The 19,841-nt window shown below is 39.5% G+C and overlaps 2 protein-coding genes across 17 annotated transcripts in view; both read left to right on the top strand.

Annotated features, from left to right (window-relative positions):
• FNIP1 (folliculin interacting protein 1) overlaps positions 1-6,174 on the top strand; it is a 160,303-nt gene extending 154,129 nt beyond the window's left edge. For all 4 annotated transcript variants that reach the window (XM_073994159.1, XM_005557703.4, XM_045394887.2 and 1 more), the window contains 2 exons: positions 285-400; positions 2,799-6,174. In XM_073994159.1, coding sequence (XP_073850260.1) covers positions 285-400; positions 2,799-2,877 — 195 coding nt within the window. In that variant the 3' untranslated portion in view covers positions 2,878-6,174. The remainder of the gene's footprint in view (positions 1-284; positions 401-2,798) is intronic.
• Positions 6,175-12,448: 6,274 nt separating this feature from the next.
• Positions 12,449-19,841, top strand: part of RAPGEF6 (Rap guanine nucleotide exchange factor 6) — a 215,714-nt gene continuing 208,321 nt past the window's right edge. For all 13 annotated transcript variants that reach the window (XR_012414050.1, XR_012414051.1, XM_073994153.1 and 10 more), the window contains exon 1: positions 12,449-12,710. Coding sequence is in view for 8 of the 13 variants with exons in the window: in XM_073994154.1 (XP_073850255.1) it covers positions 12,642-12,710 (69 nt within the window). In the remaining 5 variants the exon portion in view is untranslated. The remainder of the gene's footprint in view (positions 12,711-19,841) is intronic.

Here is a 19,841-nt window from a genome sequence, read left to right as displayed (position 1 = left end):
AAAACAAAAAACAAACAACAATGGTTAAAAGGGCAAATTGTATGTGTATTTTTAGCACAGTTAAAAAAAAATTGATGCTGTAGAAGGTAATCTTTGATATGAGCTAGAAAAAGGTTCACTTCCCTCTTTAGCTAAAACTACATACTTTAAAAATGTGCTCCAAATTTTAGTTCATGTTGAAATAAATAAACAGAATTGTCAAAAACATTATGTTTTGGAGTTTGCCATGACTGAGAGTTGCAAACTGTTTTCTGACCTGGTTCTTGGTTCCTCCCTAACTACAGTGTGTAATGCATCTTGAAGACCGGTTGCAGGAGCTATACTTCAAAAGTAAAATGCTGTCTGAATACCTGAGGGGGCAGATGCGTGTTCATGTCAAGGAGCTGGGAGTGGTTCTGGGGTATGTTAATCGTTTCTTTTCTGGCTTTGCTTTCATTGCTCTGTCATCATGCAAGAAATGTTCCTCAGAATTGCCCTTTCTTCTTTTATGTATCTTCTCCTATTAGAAGCTGGAGGCTGTTATCATTTAGGTTGCCCTGTACCATATAATAACCTGAAAGGCATTATCCTTTGTGCCATTATATACAATCGGTTGAGAATATAATCAGAATGAATTAAAATCTGAATTTTTTTCTGAGAAAAATAAGTACATACTCATTTTTATTTATTAAATATGTTGCAAACTCATTTTTCCAAGTATCTGCCCTGCCTTCTAAATGAGCTGATTGAGGTAACAGAAGTCTGAGGATGGTAATACGTTATCCATATATTACTCCTTCCTCCCCATTAACTATATATTATGTCTGTCTACTCTGCATTATTCTCTGGTAGAAAACAGTTATCAAAAATGCTTACTGAAGGAGGAATGGGAAGTTGGTGGGGGAGCATAGTATGGCCCTATTTCATTATGTTCTGTGGTCACTTTTCTTGGGTTCTCTGGCCACTTTAGGTGGGTTCATATGAATCATTTCTTGAAATGCCATTAAAGAAAGCAAAACAAGCTAGAACTTTTATCTAATTTTGCTTTTATGATGGAGAAAAGAAACCAGTATCACTGAGAACCTACTGTATGTCAGAAACCAAATTAAATTTTTTTACTAGTGTTATTTCTTAATTCTTGTTATCATCCTGCAGTGTGTAGGCAATGTTATCTAGGTTGGAAACAGATGATTCTGTAAGTTAACATGCCAGATGTCACACACACTGGTAGGACTAATTAGGGATTTGAATGACTCTATATCTTTTTTCCTTTAGACCCTATTTATATTCTGTAGTACCACACTGTTGGTCCAGTCCTGATGATTTTGACTTGAGTTATACAGAGAGAATTGTTCTCCAGTATTTGGAAAATCAATTAACAGGATATAATGTTGTTTTTCTGGGGAGTAAGGTGTGTGTTTAATGCCTTTATGTAAAAATATTTAAGACAAGTTTTAAAAAAGTTTAAAAAAAAAATATTTAAGACAAGTTTAATGCCTTTATGTAAAAATATTTAAGACAATATATAACCAAAATTTACAGTGCATTTTGACATACAATGAAAAGTGTCATTGTCTTCTTTCCCCAACTTCCAACCCCTACTCAAACACTGTTAACAGATTGTTTTATAGAATTTTTAAATGAATATTATTTAAAAATCTAACGACTTATACTCTTGTGTCCTTGTACAACTTTCCTTTTCCTATATCTTGAATGTTCATATAAGCACATTATAATCTCATTCTTCCTAATGGCTGTCTAGCATTCCATTAATGTTGGAATTTAGATTATTTTTAGTTTTTTGCTACTATAAACCAATGCTAGACTGAATATAAATCTCTGACATTTGTAGGATAAATTCCTTGAAATAGAATTTTTGGTTAAAGGGCCTGTATTGATAGATAGTTTGATAGATTATACTGAATACTCTCCAGAAAGTTTCAATATGAATTCCCACAAACAGTAAGAGGCGCTGTTCTCACTACTGGCTGTAACCAAATTTGATCTTTGCCAAGCTACTAGCTAAAAAATGGCATCTGATTTTATTCACGTTTCTCTAACCATGAGGGAGTCTGATTAATATTTTCTATGTTGATTGGCTATTTTTCTTTTCCTGTAAATTTGTGGTAGGATGTATTTTGAAGTAGCTCCCATTACTTCCAATACATCTTATTATAGAAACATCTGAATCTAAAACAATCTGGGTACACACTATTACTGTTTTTGTTTTTTTGTTTTTTTTTTTTTGTTTTTTTTTTTTTTTGAGACAGGATCTTGCTCTGTCGCCGTGCTGTTGGTACATGGTTGACTTCAGCCTCAACCTCCCGGGCTCAAGAGATCCTTCTGCCTCAGCTTCCAGAGTAGCTGGTACCATGGGCACACACCACCATGCCTAGCTGGTTTTTAAAATTTTTTCATGGAGATAGGGTCTCAATATCTTGCCATTATCTTGCTTAAGTTGGTCTTGAACTCCTGGGCTTAGCAATCCTCCCACTTAGGCCTCCCAAAGTGTTGGGATTACAGGCATGAGTCACCGCACCCAGCTGTTATTACACTAGATTGTAGTTGTTAGTCATTGTGCCTTGCCCAAATTCATGTTCCATCAGCATGTCATTGAGACACTTTCCTACATTTACGACGACGTTACTCATATCTGTAGTTCTGTGATTTATTTACTGAAAATTTTTCATTTTGGCCAGAGTGGCCTAGCTTCTTAACTGTTGAGGTATAGTGACCTTACAGGTGGTGGTTATTGCCTGTAGAGTTCATGTCCTCGGTACAGAAAATCAAAACTGAATTTTTTTTCCCCTTTATTTCAGGATCGAATCCAGTGATCTTCCACTTCTGGCTGCTGTAGCAAGCACTCACTCTCCATATGTTGCACAGATACTCCTTTAATATACCTAAAGATTGTTAGAAATTGGTGGGAAAATAAGTAAAAACCAAGGAAGCAGACACAACATGCATTTATGGAGATTCTTTTTCTCTTTTAGACTTCCATCTGAATGAGTCAGTCACCAGGGTATCCTGCGTAGCATTGTGTATTCTGTGTATGTCAGATGGCTTTTTCTTTTTGACTGGACTTTTGGGTGGTGGTAGATTTTTAAACAAATGAAATTAAAGCAACAATAATTTTGAAGCATTTGAAAAAGCCAAAGTGTATGGTAGAAATTTCTACAAAATGAATATTATCAAGAGTTTCATGTGATCACTGCAGTGTTGTCACAACTCATAAATAGCAACAATGTCTCATGATTTAATGGCTCAGAAATAGCTATTTCATTAGTTTTTAATTTTTAATTTCTAAGGTACAGAGATCTATAAAACCTTGATTATTTGTTAGTTTTGCAATTCAAAACAGCTAATTTCTGGTTATTTCTCAAAATAAGTATTTTTTTTTTTTTTTTTTTTTTTTTTTTTTTTTTTTGAGATGGAGTCTCGCTCTGTCACCCAGGCTGGAGTGCAGTGGCCGGATCTCAGCTCACTGCAAGCTCCGCCTCCCGGGTTCATGCCATTCTCCTGCCTCAGCCTCCCGAGTAGCTGGGACTCCAGGCGCCTGCCACCTCGCCCGGCTAAGTTTTTGTATTTTTAGTAGAGACGGGGTTTCACTGTGTTAGCCAGGATGGTCTCGATCTCCTGACCTCGTGATCCGCCCGTCTCGGCCTCCCAAAGTGCTGGGATTACAGGCTTGAGCCACCGCGCCCGGCCAAAATAAGTATTTTAAACAACCTATTAATTATAACAAACTCAGAATAATTGAGTGTAAATGTGTTATGTTATCCACCCAAGTGTACATATGTACCTATTTTTTTTAAAAAGCAGAGGTAGAAATACAAGATTGGTAAACATGCCTTTAAAAAATATATATTTTCAACTAGTATTGTCTATAATGCTGAAATGTTACTTATGGGTGATTTTTCTGTTTCACGCACTCTAAAATATAAGTAAAGCCAACCTTTTTTTTTTAAGGCTGAGATTCCCAAAATGAGAATACTACTTTATATCATTTGTTTGTAAGTATGAGCTATTCTTACAAATATTAATATTTGCATATTCACTAATTTAACATAAATGAAAATTAGAATTAAAAATTGCACCAAAGCATTGGCAAAAACAATACTATATTCTTTAAAAGTGCTCAGGTAGCCAAGGCCCTTGCTTTTGGTATCAGCCCTCATGAACCCATAGGAGCTGAATATTTGTTTCACTGCTTAATAATACTCAATTTACACTAATAGAACTCATAACTCTTAAAATTATTCTTTTTTTTTCTAAGAGCCCCTCCCTTCCAAAAGCGCATTTTTTTTCAAAGATTTTCACTTCTCAATTGTTGCCTTTGTACATACTATAGAATGTTGCTTGTAAGAAAGGCTAATACGGAACCAAACTCTTGTAAGTAATGTAAATAGAAAGGTGGGTGGATAAAGTTTTCAATACTCTCTACTACCTCAGTTTACTTGAATACTACATTATAGTTTATAGCTTATCTGGTCTAAGAGACTTTTAATGCTAGTAGTAGAGTTGGTTTCTGCTTTCATTGACTATTTTCATCATAATTTCATCATTGATTAAAAAAAGAAAACCACTTGTTCAGTTATTAAATATATTTACTATATAACACATCCATTCTTGCTGTTTAAATTTTCAATAGATAATGGAAAGTTGTCTTTGACCTTGAATTTACAGCATTGGGTCACATTTTGCCTTGCTCTGTATGTATTCAAGAGACCTCCAACTAGACAAAGAAGAAATGGTTGTTTTAATGGAATGTAAACCTGAAATTGGTGGGTCTGCAATCTGTTTGGCCCATGACCTTTTACCTAGTCCCAGTTATTACCTGAGTCTCCCATGGATGACTCGCTGCCAAGGAGTGTTTGTGGATATATTTTCTTTGGCTTAATTTTCTTATTCTGTACATTAGCAAAATTATCCAGTTGTCTAATTTTGGAATTCTATGAGTCAATCCTTTTGGCAGAATTCAGAATATTAAAAAGTTCATACATTTGCGGGTCATTGTACCTTTTTTTTTTTTTTTTGAGACGGAGTTTCACTCTTGTTGCCCAAGCTGGAGGGCAACGGTGCGATCTCAGCTCACTACAACCTCTGCCTTCCAGGTTCGAGTGATTCTCCTGCCTCAGCCTCCCAAGTAGCTGGGATTATAAGTGTGTGCCACCACGCCCAGCTAATTTTGTATTTTTAGTAGAGATGAGATTTCACCATGTTGGTCAGGCTGGTCTTGAGCTCCCAATCTCAAGTGATCCACCTGCCTCGACCTCCCAAAGTACTGGGATTACAGGTGTGAGCCACTGTGCCCAGCCTTGTACATTATTATTTTTTATTGTAGCTCTATGTAGCAGTTGGATAATGTCTGGGTGTTTCCTTAACCATCAAACTATTCTTTATTTAAAATGTTTAATAACCATTTAGAAATTCTAGTCCTCAATAAGTGGGTGGCTCATGCTACTGTTGTCCATAAAGCTAAGCTTTGCTGGGAAGGAAATGACCTATAGTTTCTTAAAGAATCATTAATCCTTATAGGATTCGTGAGTTACTGTTTTTTTCCTCCCCCTCCCTCCCATTCCTGAGTTTTATAATCTAATCCCTCTATAATTTCTATTACCTTCATCATAGTCATTCTTTCCTTACGCAAAGCCCAAGGAATGAGCTGCTGCTACTTTGAAGTGTGGTCATTATGATGAATGTGAAAAGAGTTTTGGCTTGTTGGAAATAATTTTTACAAGTTATGGTACAGACAGTTGTTACATATCAAAAAAAACCCTGTTTATTGAAACAGGAAATAAAAAAGGGATCTTTTACATTATAGAATTAAAACTAATTTTTTCTTGTATATAAACTAATTGGTTTGATTTTAAATATTTCTGGCTTTTATTAGTATGTCTTAATTTTGAGTTTGAAAATGTTAAGTGCAATAAAAACATACTAGTACAGATTTTGTTTTGTTCCAATTGGCATACTCTGGGGATGATCACTTAAAAAAACAGATTTTACATAATGCCTACTTCTGGTAGATGTCTTATGAGATTGTTTGCTTTTTCTAAGTTACTTAGATGTTGGATATGTAAAATGTACATAGTTGTTTCTTGTTCTGTATACATTTCTCAAATGTACACTTGTATTATAATAACTTCCCAGTTCTAGGGGATATTTGTGCAATAAATACACATGTCAATTTGATGGATGGTGTTGGTCTTTCTTTCATATATTAAGGTATATGTAACATTATGGACTGATGTCAGACCACCTAGATTCTCGTCCAAAGTTTGACACTTCTAAGGATGTGACCTTTCCCCATTGGTATTTCCATATTGGTAATTTAATAGAATCTACCTCATGAGGTGGTTGTGAGAATCAAATGAAATAATGAATGTTAAGGATTTAGCTCAGTGCTGGCATACTCCAAATGCTAAATAATTTTTGTCTGCTACTTTTACCAGATAATCTGTGCAGCCTTCCTCCTGTGGGCCCCCCCCCCACCTACTGTTGTGAGAATTTTTAACATATGTTCTTATGAATAAAAACATAGTAACAGAAAATATAAGAGTATCTTCTTACAGTGACAAATTGAAAAGTTCTTTAAATGCTTTTATGAAAGCAAACCCAACAATCTAAAACCTAGAAGTTATGTAATGTTAAGAAAATAGTATTCAATACAGGCCAGGTGCGGTGGCTAATGCCTGTAATCCCAGCACTTTGGGAGGCTGAGGTGGGCAGATCACCTAAGGTGAGGAGTTTGAGACCAGCCTGACAAACCTGGTGAAACCCCATCTCTACTAAAAATACAAAAATTAACCTGGCATGGTGGCAGACACCTGTAATCCCAGCTACCCCGGAGGCTGAGGCAGGAGAGTTGCTTCTTTCCTGCCTCAGCCTCTAGAGGTTGCAGTGAGCTGAGATCGTGCCACTGCATTCCAGCCTGGGCAACAAGAGCAAAACTCTGTCTCAAATAAAAAAAGAACATTGTATTCAATACAAATTACTATACTTTACAAAAAATTGGCTGATTAGTTTGGGTTTTAATCCTCTTCGTTCACTGATTTACAAGTAACTGAGCAAGTCTATTGTCTTCATCTGTATTGTAGGGAAGTCAGCTTTGTGCTTGCTCTATAGCAGTGACTTATCAGTGAGTAGGCTTATTGGTAAGCTGTCTTGCTCAGGCTAGGTTGATCTGGGCAGAGTTAGTCCTGGGGGCGGGACTAGACCAGGGGCTTTTTGATGTACCTGTTTTCATATAATATTACATATTATCACTCTTACATTTAACCAAAGAGAATAAGTGAACTGTTTCAAAGCAGAGAAGTCTCAAGTATTTGGGAAAGAGCTGTCAGCTATTTTAAAGGTTTAAAACTGGTAACATTTGTGAGAAGATTTTTGCTAATGAGAAAAGGAAATACAGAGACTTTAATGTGATTTTCTGAACTCACAGTCTTTCCTGTGTGTTCATCTTGTCTCTCAGACCAGAATGTTTTCTCAACTACTATGTGGTGACAGCTGTATCGTAAAGATATCCGGGATTTCTTCATTTGTCTTTGCCAATATGAAAGGTGGGGTAGGGTGGCAAGTAGGACCAAACCTGAGCTGAAGGTGCAAGGTGGGGCTGGAAAATTGTAGCTGTGAGTGGGAACAGCTTAGGCAGATAGAAATGGGGGACATAGAGAAGTGTAGTGCTTCCTGTTTTTATTCCATACTGCATGCTGGGCTTTGCCCTGTTTGCTCTAAATTTAAGATTAGTTGAGACTTCCCCTTCCTGCCCTCCCCCGCCCCCAACCCCCCGCCAAAAATACAAGCAGTCCAGAACAGAATATGTTCCCACCCATTATTTGTCAGGAGAACTTTAGTGTCCTTTGGTCTTAAAGCATGTGCTCAGTTACCCTCTCTCTTCCAATACTCAGGTGACTAGTTCTCCTTATCTTTCTTTTAACACTAACTTTGTTTCTGGTGAACCTGAATCTAGACTGATCCCTTCATCAGATTGCAGACACCTCTATCTGGGTTAAACAGTCTTCTTAAACATCCCACAAATAAACCTGCATTTTCCTCTAAGGAGAGTATTAAGTTAAAGAGGCTTGAGCTTCCTTCCTTTTCAAGTGGCTATCTTAATCAGGACAGTCCTTATATTTACCTCAGTGCACAAATTCAAATAATGATAAACGCAGTATTGCTTTCCTACATTGTCTCAAGGGGAAGGACGAAACTGTTGATAAATATGTAAGTACAGGGAAGGTATTATTTTCATAAGAATCTTGTGATACCATTCTTGGGCATATTTGGTCTAGCACTCACAAGTCAATGTCCTTTAGTATGGTACAATGGCTGGGGTTAAAAATGGATCAGACTAGTTTAGAATCACAGTTATTATAGTTTAAAAGTGGTTCTCAAACTTGGTTGCATATTGGAAGCACCTGGGGTAGCTTTTGAAAAATAAGAGTTCCTAGACCCCCACTCCCAGAGATTCTGATTCAATAACAACTGACCTGGATTTGAGTCAGTAAAAGCTCTTATTTGTCCGTAGTAGTGACTCAATCTCTAGCATACTCCAAATCTCAATTCGTTACTTCATTTCAGGTACTGTTAAAACCAGAGCTCTTTATCCCGTTTTTGTTGGTTTGCAGTTATTCTGGAAAGATGGATATATGATTACATCTATTTATTGAGCATTCAGTTTTGCAATGCAACAGCTATGTAACCAGAGATGATCTTTGTCACTGGAGAGCAATCAAGTACCTCTCTTCAAAAAAAAAAAAAAAATATATATATATATATATATATATTTCACTCTTGAGCAGGTTCATGATATTCAAGTACCTCTCTTTCTAATAGCAAAATGCCCTCTTAATAAGTTAGTCCTTAGTTCTCTTTGGTCATTCAGCAAATATTTATTCAACACCTATTATGTGCTAGGCATAGGTTTGGATACTAGGGATATGCCAGTAAATAATACATTATTTCTGTTTTCATAGAGTTTACATATTTTCCTTTTTGTGGAGAGGATAGACCAAAAAAATTATATATACATGTTACTCATATGTAATGTGCTGTCAGGTAGTAGTAAGTAAACATAAATAGTTAAGCCAATTAAAAAGTCCTTATTTTCCCACAATTTAATAAATTACTTGCATTCAGACCATTATATTTTTCTTTCAGATACAAGTTAATGCTGGTGAATCCTGTCCTGGAGGTTGCCTTCTGTCTGAAAATAGCTATTAGAACTTCACTGTCTCTCCTCACTTTTCTCTGTATATAACAATATAATACAAGATAGTAAAGGACAAGATAGATTTTGAAAATGTATACTTAAATTTAGTTACGGATAGTCATCATGTATATTAATGTAGTTTTTACTACTGCTGTCTAATGACAAACCCCAATTATTTTTGCATACTTTCTCTTGTGAAATATATACAGAAAACAGAGTAAATATATACTCATATAACCATCACTAAGGTCAATAAGTAGATCATTTTCAGCAGTCCAGAAGCCCCCTCCTCCATGTGCCCTATCCTGACCATAATTCTCTACCATCTCGCTTTCATAACTACCACTCTGACTTCATTTCCTTGTTTTCTCTTTATTATTTTACCTCTGTATATGCATCCCTGAAAGACCTAGTTTTGCTTATGTTTAAACTCTGTGTGTGGTAATTATACTCTGTATTTTGTTTTGCTTTTTTTCTCTCAACATTATGTTGGAGAATCATCACTATGTGCTATGTAGCTATGTGCCATTGTAGATGAATATTTTACAATTTATCCCTTCTAGTATTGATGGATATTTGGGTTATTTCCAGTTTTTGGCTTCTATGAATAATGAACATTTTTCTCCATCTTTTCTGTTAATAGGGCAGGGGTCCCCAGTCCCCAGGCTGAAGACTGGTACTGGTCCATGGCCTGTTAGGAAGCAGCCACACAGCAGGAGGTAAGCAAGCATAACTGCCTGAGCTCCACCTGTCAGATCATCAGGGGCATTAGATTCTCTAGGAGCAGGAACCCTATCATGAACTACACATGTGAGGGTTCTAGGCTGCATGCTCCTTATGAGAATCTAATGCCTGATGATCTGAGTTGGAACAGTTCCATACTGAAACCCTCCCCCAACCCCCACAGAAAGTTTGTCTTTCACAAAACCAGTCCCTGGTGCCGTAAAACGTTGGGGACTGCTGCTATAGGGCATATATCAAGGAAAGGACTTGCTGTCATAAGGTGTGTTATGTTTCAGCTTTATTACTTTTTTTTTTGCCAAAAGTGACTTCCCAACTTGCACTTAACCAGCAGTTTGAGAGAGTTCCTCTTGCTCCACATCCTCACAAATACTTAAATGTGTTTTGGGATTGTTATAAGTGAAAAAAACTATACTAAAAAAATCTACTCAATTATTCAAAGTTGAATTTCTACTTTAGAGGAATTACTTCCCAGGCCGGGAGCAGGGACTCACGCCTATAATCCCAGCACTTTGGGAGGCCAAATTGAGTGGATCATTTGAGATCAGGAGTTCAAGACCAGCCTGGCCAACATGGTTAAAATGGGTGAAACACCGTTTCTACTAAAAATACAAAAATTAGCCGGGTGTGGTGGCGGGCGTCTGTAATCCCAGCTACTCGGGAGCTACTCAAGTAGCTGTAATCCCAGCTACTTGAACTCCCAAGTAGTTCAAGGGACGTTGCAGTGGGCTGAGGTCACGCCATTGCCCTCCAGCCTGGGCAACAAGAGCAAAACTCTGTTTCAAAAAAAAAAAAATCACTTCCCAGAGGCGAAATCATGGAAATAATAAAGAGTGCTTAGATTGTGCAGGCAACATACTAAGTGCTTCATGTGAAATTTCTCACGTAATCTTAAGAAAATTCTGAAACAACAGGTCCTTTACTATATTCCCATTTAACATAGGAAAATTAAGATGTTAAATAACTTCAAGTCACTTAACTAGAAGAGGTCTAATATTAGAGACACAAATTCTAGGTCTATTTGCCCCTAAAGTTCAAGTTCGTGGTGATCATCCTTTATAGTTCCTTTTACCCTCTTTCAAAATATTGATGTGACTCTGAAAAATGATCCTTGAAGAACGGAAGGGATAACTTTTGTTTGTGATCCTAGGCAGACCTTTGAGACGTTATATTTGTACCAAAAATGATGAGGAAAACAGATCGTCTGCAACATCCTGTGATTTTTCCACGATTACTTTATTTCTACAATGGCTATGCCACACTTCCCTGGTAAGGTTTTTGCTCTATACCTGAAAAAGAGAAATGCTAATAGTATGTTGTAAACTCCCAGTTTGGGCAAGCCCCAGGACCAACAGAAAACAGCCCTTAAGTCATTGCGGGTCCCAGAAACGGTGTTGAACTCTCATTGCTTTCAAATATACTTTTAACTCTTATTATGTCATTAAAATTACTGTGAATCGGTCATTAGTTGGAAAGCATGTCATAATCATAAATCACCTTGTTTAGTGAACTATGCTAACTGCTGTGAGAAATACCAAGGTGTACCTAGATGTGGTTACAGCCATCAAGGAGCTTAAAATTCAGTGGAAAGGTGGTGTCGCCAAAGTTAGTTACCTACGAACTTACGAGAAAGGGTAAGGAGTATCCCAGAACGGTGGATTCTGAAATTGTCAGTGAGCTTATTGTTGAAACAGCCTCAGCAGCTCTCTGGCTGCTCCTAAGAGAGTTCTGTTTTTCTTACCAAGGGACCAGTGAAACAAAATTGGTTTTATTCGGTCTGTTGGGAAGCAGACTAGAATGTAAAAAGTATTGCAAAAGTTGCCACTCGAGTCCCAACACTAAACCCAGTTGCCTGCGGGAGGGTTGCCCCGGGCATTTAGTTACATGAACGCAGTCTAAATCCAGTTTTTTGACTCAAAGGTAATCGTGAGCTGGCCGCGGCACCGGCTGCCCATCCTGGCCATGAAAGTTTGCTTTCTCTGCCCTGGTCTCATGACGTCCGTTTCGAATAGATCAAGCACTTCTCTGTGGGCAGCTTTCACAAGAGATTTCGTTTTATTTAAAGAGAGATGGGGTGTGCGTGGACTTCCTTCTTTGCCGAATGGCGGCTTCTACTTCTGCATATTCAAAGTCGGCAGTAGAAGTTGCAGAGGGGAGCGCAAACCCGGACTTGGCCACGCCCTGGGCTTCCGGATTTGGGCACAACAGTTCTCTCCACTCAGAACGCCTCCCCACGGTTCTGCCCCAAACTGCTATTTTTGCTTAGGCCCTCAGCGCGTTTCCGGTCTCTCCAGCGGATGGAGAAGCCGGAACCTCAACGCCAAGGCCGATCCCGTGACGGATTTAGGTGAGGTCTCGCGAGGTGTCTTTAAATCTCACGACGACAGCAGGAAACCACTTACCCGCACCGCCCCAATTCTAACGTCACAGTGGAGTCACTCCCTTGGGCGTTCCTTAGCGTGCGCGTGCGTGCTGCGCATGCGCACTTACTCTCCCCCGCCCCCGCCAGGGCTTGTCTCCGGCCAGTCGCGCGTGGGTAGAGGCCCTAGGCGGGCGTTGCGAAGGGTTGTTTGCTTGAGTTTGGACCTTGTTACGGCGCGAAGTTCCCTCCTTGGGGCGGGGGAAAGGTACCGCACCCGCTACCTAGGGTGAATGAACTGTGGCGTGGGCTGCTAAGGGTAGGCTGCAGAGTACCCAGGCCGTGGCCATGAACTCACCCGTGGATCCTGGCGCTAGGCAGGCGTTGAGGAAGAAGCCGCCCGAGCGGACTCCAGAGGTGAGGCTGGTCGACCCTTATGTGCGTCCCACAGTCCAATAGACAGCATCCCCCTGTCTGTCCGAAACCCGCGGCGACTGCCCTCTTGCCAGAGTCTCGCACCTGCTACTGGGAATCTGTTCTCTTGAGTCTCTGCCCTGACCCGGCCCTTGTCGCCAGCAGGGTGCCAACCGCCCTTCCTGCCCGTGATGCGGGTCTTAACCCGCGTACCCATCCCTTGCCGGGAACTTCTGAGTGTCGTTAAGAAAGCACCATTACTAAGTCGTATTTTCTGAGTTGAGTAATAACGAGTTTCGGAGTTAGATGCCCATTCGTTTAAGTAGACTATGAAAAACGAGATGAAAATTGTAAGGGAAGTATCTCAGCCATGTAATTTAGAAATAGTTTTTCTTTAAAGGTCCCTGAAATATTGTACGGTTGCCTAAAAAAAGAGAAAGTTTTCAAAATTAGTTTAAAGGTTTGCATCCAGTCAAATGGTAAATTCTGTAGTAGATGATGCATGTTTAAAGAACACCGCTGTAGGTACTTTTTCAGACTGTCACTGGGAAATTTTACAGTATTTTGTGCTTGGATCCAAAATTTGCTGTGTCGAGTTAACAGTTATGGTGTCAGCTCAGAAGATTTTCATTCGACCTGAAGGCTTGTTTTCTGGCATGTAACTAAAACCTGTTAGCTTTGCTTATCCCGGTAGAATGCTAAGGTTTTGGGGAAGGTTTTCCTTGATTTGGAGAAGTTTCTATGACAAGTGGGACATATTTTCTAAACAAAACACTAACAACAATGTGAGTGGATTGTTGGATTGTCTTGTTTAAAGTTGCAGTAAATGAAATGCTTTGGTTAATTCTTCCTAAGTCACTGTGGAGTTTTTCAGATATATAGTGTTTTGCATACTGAGTCTTAGTAACGTTGGGCTGACCTTTTGGGTCGTGACAATTATTCAGGCCATAACGGATGCCATGATAGGTCAAATTATGTTATTGAAGATCCTGATGTTTACATAGGAATAGCACAAATTCTACCACTTTCCAGAGTTCTCTTTTTGAGATATACATTTACAATTCGATGAGTTTTTGTTTCCTTATGCTGATTCTTGAAGTCAATGTGAGCTAATTGAAAGTATGAATTTGAGTAGGCAAGTTCTCTTACAGCTTTTATAGCCTTGGAAAGTATTATACAAGGCTTACGATGTGTAATGTAGGTTTTAATTTAATTTAATTTTTTATTTTTTATTTGAGACAGTCTCACGCTGTCACCCAGGCTGGCATGTAGTGGCGCGATCTTGGCTCACTACAACCTTTGCCTCCCTGATTCCAGCGATTCTTCTGCCTCAGACTCCGGAATAGCTGGCATTACAGGCAGGCGCCACCACGCCTGGCTAATTTTTTGTATTTTTAGTAGAGACGGGGTTGCACTATGTTGCCCATGCTGGTCTCGAACTCCGATCTCAAGTTATCTGCCCGCGTTGGCCTCCCAAAGTGCTGAGATTACAAGTGTGAGCCACAGTTGCCCGGCTGCTTTTAATTTTAAACATTACTTGTGGTACTAAATTCACATTTTAATGGAAAAATCCTACTGCTCTTTAACAGCAGAATTATTTATTTTGAAATTGCCTATTTTATTTTATTTTTTTTGAGATGGAGTCTCCCTCTGTAGCCCAGGCTGGAGTGCAGTGGCGCGATCTCAGCTCACTGCAACCTCCGCCTCCCGGGTCCCGGTTCAAGCAATTCTCCTGCCTCACCCTCCCTAGTAGCTGGGATTACGGGCACACGCCCCTATGCCTAGCTAATTTTTGTTTTTTTAGTAGAGACGGGATTTCACCATGTTGGCCAGGCTTGTCTTGAACTCCTGACATCATGATCCTCCCGCCTTGGCCTCCCAAAGTGCTGGGATTATAGGCGTGTGCCCTGCGCCTGGCTGAAATTGCCTATTTTTGAACCTTAGGAAATTTTCTAAACTGTTCATAAAGTTATGTTGGCCACTGTGTGCTGTGTTAAGTACTTTATTTTGTTTAACTGGAACAGCAGCATTGTTCAAGGGAATGCTAAACAGCTGCCCACAGTACGCAGAATGTAGCCCTGACATCTAGCAGCATAAGAGGTTAACTGATGCATTGGTAGTGCTTTTGAATGAGCGTAGAATTTGTTTGGGGTAAAGAAGTATGAAGAAGGAAATCTGAATCCTAGTGATTTGTTTGTGATAAATAATTTGACGAAATTCTCGCAAGTTCATTTCTGTTTTCAGAAGGTCCTTACTTTTACTGGACTCCCAAGGGTCTATTATAAATATATTAGCTCAATAGTTGCTTACTGGGAGTCTAGCAGCTGAAGGCACTAGTCTCTGCACTCGGTTGTATCCATAAACAAAGTCTTACTGCCCTAGTAAGACTTACATTCTGATAGCATGAAGAGGGGGGAAGGCAGATAATGAATATACTAAAAGGTAAGTTACATAATATGTAGCTTTTAATTGCTATTAAAAAAGAGCAGAGTAAGAGGGATTGAAAGCAAGGGGCAAGGGCTGGGTTGCAGTTTAAATAAGGTGGTTCGTTCGTCTGGGTTGAGAAGATGATTTTTGATCAAAGACTTGATGCATGTGATGGCATTAACTATAGGGGTATATGAAGAAAGTGCTTTCCCAGCAAAAGGAGCAATCGTTGCAAAGGCCCTATGTTGAGAGCATGTCTTGATGCATTCCAGGAATAGCAAGCAGCTTTGTGTGACTGGAGAAGGGTGAACAGGTGTGAGAGTAGTAAGAGATGAAGGAGTGGAAATAATGATGCATAGCATAGGGCACATCATATAGAACTTTCTAAATCATTGCAAATTATTTGACTTTTCAGTGAGGGGGAGCACTGAAAGATTTTGAAGCAGAGGAGTGATATTGACCTACTTAACCTTTTTTCTTTTATTTTCTTTTTATTTTGAGACAGAGTCTTGCTCTGTCGCCTAGGCTGGAGTGCAGTGGTGCAATCTCGGCTGACTGCAACCTCCGCCACCCGAGTTCAAGCGATTCTCCTGCCTCAGCCTCCTGAGTAGTGTGTGCCACCTCGCCCAGCTAATTTTTTGTATTTTTCGTAGAGATGGGGTTTCACCATGTTAGCCAGGATGGTCTCAATCTCTTGACCTCATAATCCACCTGCCTTGGCCTCCAACGTGCTGGGATTACAGGTGTGAGCCACCGCACCTGGCCCTGCTTAACCTTTTTTTTTACTTTTTTTTTTTTTTTTTTTGAGACAGAGTCTCGCTCTGTCGCCCAGGCTGGAGTGCAGTGGCACGATCTTGACTCACTGCGACCTCCGCCTCCTGGGTTCAAGCTATTTTCCTGCCTCAGCCTCCCAAGTGGCTGGGACTGCAGGTGTGCACCACCACACCCAGCTAATTTTTGTATTTTTAGTAGAGTCGGGGTTGCACCATGTTGGCCAGGATGGCCTCAATCTCTTGACCTCATGATCTGCCCACCTCGGCCTCCCAAAGTGGTGGGATTACAGGCGTGAGCCACCGCACCTGGCCTACCTTTTGTTTTTAAAGAGGGTCTCACTATATTGCCCAGTCTGGTCACTAATTCCTGGGCTCAACAGATTCTCCTCCTTCAGTCTCCCAAGTAGCTGGAACTACAGGCATGTGCCACTACACCTGACTCCCCTATTGGGTAGTCTCCTGGCTGCTGTGTTGAGAATAGATTGTAGGTGTTTAGGGGCAAAAACAGGAAGTTAAAGGCTATTATTGCATTAAATCAGGTAAGAGATGATGGTAACTCTGACTAAAGTGATAGTGATAGTAATGGAAGTGGTGAGAAGTGGTTAAGTTTTAGAAATATTTTGCAGGGTTAGGCAACAGGATTTGCTAATAGATCAGATGTGGACCTTGAGGAAAAGAGAAGAATCAAGCATGACTTCAAGGTTTTTGGCCTAAATAACTGGAGTGTTGGAGTTACAGTCAGAGAGGTTTGAGCCGCCATCAGCGAGATGGGGAAAGCTACAGGAGAAGTAGGTTTTAGGGGCAAGATCAGAAATTCAGTTTTGAACATGTCAAGTTTGAAATGTCTGTTAGAAATGAGTAAGAAGTTGCATATACAGATTTGTATTACTAAGAAGGCTGGGCTGGAGATAAAAATTTTATAGTCATCAGTTTATAGATGTTGAAAGTCATGAGACTGGGTAAAATTAGCAAGTAGTGAGTGTACATAGAGAATAGAAGAGGACTAAGGACAGTGAATGCCATAGGACATGAGATCAATATAAGGTCGGGGAGAAGAGTAGAAATCAGCAAAGGAGAATGGGTGGAAGCAAACATTGCAGTAGGAGAAAAACCGAGAGAGTGGTGGTGTCATAGAAGCCAAATTAATAAGCTGTAAAATAGAAGGGGATAAAATTATTTGTTCAGCTAATTTTTCCTTGAATACCTACTGGGTGCAAAATGTTGTGAAAAGTGTACAAAGGGATAAGAATTAGTATGTTGAAATCATTTGTTTGTGTCGTATAATTGATGAGTAAATAATGAGTAAAGAACTCCTTGTGTTTCTGGGTCAAAATGAATGGTTCCTTTATTTTGAACCATCTGTTGTCCTTAGGTGGAACTATCAACTCAGGCATAGTCCTAGTGAGCCAGACATCAAGTACAGACACATGTTGTAAAGTGTGCCATTTAGATATCTTTCTAACACAGTGTGTGTGTGTGAGAGATTTCTCCTACTTATAGATTCAGCTTCCACAGAACATTGTCTTTCCTGAGCTAGTTCTCTGATTTCCTTTTTCAATTTGCAAAGATATTGTTTTGGAAAATTTTAGACTTAAATACTCTGTGGACAATTAAGTGCAGTAAAACAACAAAAGCTGTTAAGGTACAGACATACCTCCCAGATACTGCAGGTTTGGTTCCAGACCACTGCAGTAAAGCCAATATCCCAATAAAGTGAGTCACGTGAATTTTATGTCCTAGTGCATATAAAAGTTGTTTACACATATAGTAGTCTACTGTGTGTGATAGCCTTATGTCTAAAAAAATGTATATACCTTAATTTAAAAATAATTTATTGCTAAAAACACTAACCAGTCATTTGAGCTTTCAGCTAGTTGTCATCTTTTAGCTGCTGTAGGGTCTTGCCTTAGTGTTGATAGCTGCTGACCGATCATGGTGGTGGTTGCCGAAGGTTGGGGTGGCTGTGACAGTTTGTTAAAATAAGACAATGAAGTTTGCCACATCAATTGAGTTCCTTTCATGACAGATTTCTTTTTAGCATGTGATGCTGTTTGATAGCATTTTACCTACAGCAACTTCTTTCAAAATTGGTGTCCTCCCGGACTCTGCTCCTGCTTTATCAACTAAGCTTAAGCTTATGTGATATTCTAAATGCTTTGTTGTCATTTGAACAGTATTTATATCATCTTCACCAGGAGTAGATTGTCTCAAGAAATGACATTTTTTGCTAATGCATAAGAGGCAGCTGTTCATCCACTCAAGTTTTATCATGAGATTGCAGCAATTTAGTCACACCTTCAGGCTCCATCTCCATTTTTTTTTTTCTTTCTCCCTTTTTTTTTTCTCTTTGAGACAAGATCTCATTCTGTTGCCCAGGTTGGAGTGCAATGGCATAATCACAACCCACTGCAGCCTCTACTTCCTAGGCTCAAGCGACCCCACCACAGCCTCCTGAGTAGCTGGTACTAGAGGCGCATGCCATCATGCCTGGCTGATTTTTTTTTTTTTTTTTTTTTTTTGTAGAGACGAGGCCTTGCTATGTTGCCCAGGTTGGTCTTGAACTCCTGGACCCAAGCAATCCTTCCACCTTGGCCTCCCAACGTGCTGGGAGCCAGCCCAGGCTCCATTTCTAATTCTAGTTCTCTTGGTATTTCTACCACACATACAGTTGCTTCCTTCACTGAAGTATTGTACCCCTCAAAGTCATTCATAAGGGTTGGAGTCAACCTCTTTCAAACTCCTGTTAGTGTTGATATTTTGACCTCCTCCCATGCTTCACAATTTTTTTTTTTTCTTTTAAGTGATAGTCTCACGACATTGCCCGGACTGGTCTTGAACTCCTGGGCTCAAGTGATCCTCCCACCTCAGCCTCCCAAAGTGTGGGGATAACAGGCGTGAGTCACCATGCTTGGCCCACAGATGGTTTTAATGGCATCTGGAATGACGAATCATTTCAAGAAGGTTTTCAATTTTCTTTTCACAGATCTGTTAGAGGAATTAGTATCTATCTCAGCTGTAGCCTTATGAAATGTGTTTCTTAAATAACAAGACTTGAAGGTTGAAACTTTTCCTTGATCCATGGGCCACAGCATGGATATTGTGTTAGCAGGCCTGAAAATATCACTAATCTCCTGGTATACCTCCATGTGAGCTCTTGAGTGACAAGATGCATTGTCAATGAGTAGTAGCATTTTGAAAGGAATCTTTTTTTCTGAGCAGTGGGTCTCATTGGTCTCATCAGTGGGCTTAAAATATTCAGTAACTCATACTGTAAACAAACGTGCTGTCATCTAGGCTTTGTTGTTTATTTATTGAGCACAGGCAGAGTAGATTTAACATAATTCTTAAGGGCCTTAGGGTTTTCAGAATAGTAAATGATCATTGGCTTCAACTTAAAGTCACCAGCGGCATTATCCTCTAACAGGAGTCAGCCTGTCCTTGGAAGCTTTGAAGCTAGGCGTTGATTTTTCCTCTCCAGTTATGGAAGTCTTAGGTGGCATCTTCTTCTGATATAAGGCTGTTTTGTCTACATTGAAAATCTGGATTTTAGTGTAGCCACCTTCATTAATTATCTTAGCTCTTCAGGATAACTTACTTTTTATGTTAGTGGAGGTGGCTTTTTTTCTTAAACTTCATGAACCAACTTCTGCTAGCTTCAAACTTCTTCTGTAGCCATCTCATCTCTCAGCCTTTTAAGAATTGAAAAGTTAGGGCCTTGCTCTGGATTAGATTTTGGCTTAAGGGATTGTTGTGGCTGATTTGATCGTCTATCTAGACCACTCACACTTTCTCAATATTAGCAATAAGACTTTTTCACTTTTTTTTTTTTTTTAATATTTTTTTTGTCCACTAAAGTAACACTTTTAATTTTCTTCATGTGCTTTTTCTCTGCATTCACAACATGGCTAAATGTGAGGTGCAGGAAGCCCGGCTT

This window comes from Macaca fascicularis, chromosome 6, assembly GCF_037993035.2.
Source record: "Macaca fascicularis isolate 582-1 chromosome 6, T2T-MFA8v1.1".
Lineage (NCBI taxonomy): Eukaryota > Metazoa > Chordata > Mammalia > Primates > Cercopithecidae > Macaca > Macaca fascicularis.
Note: the sequence above shows the minus strand (reverse complement) of the source record. Positions and strands in the feature narration are given on the sequence as shown.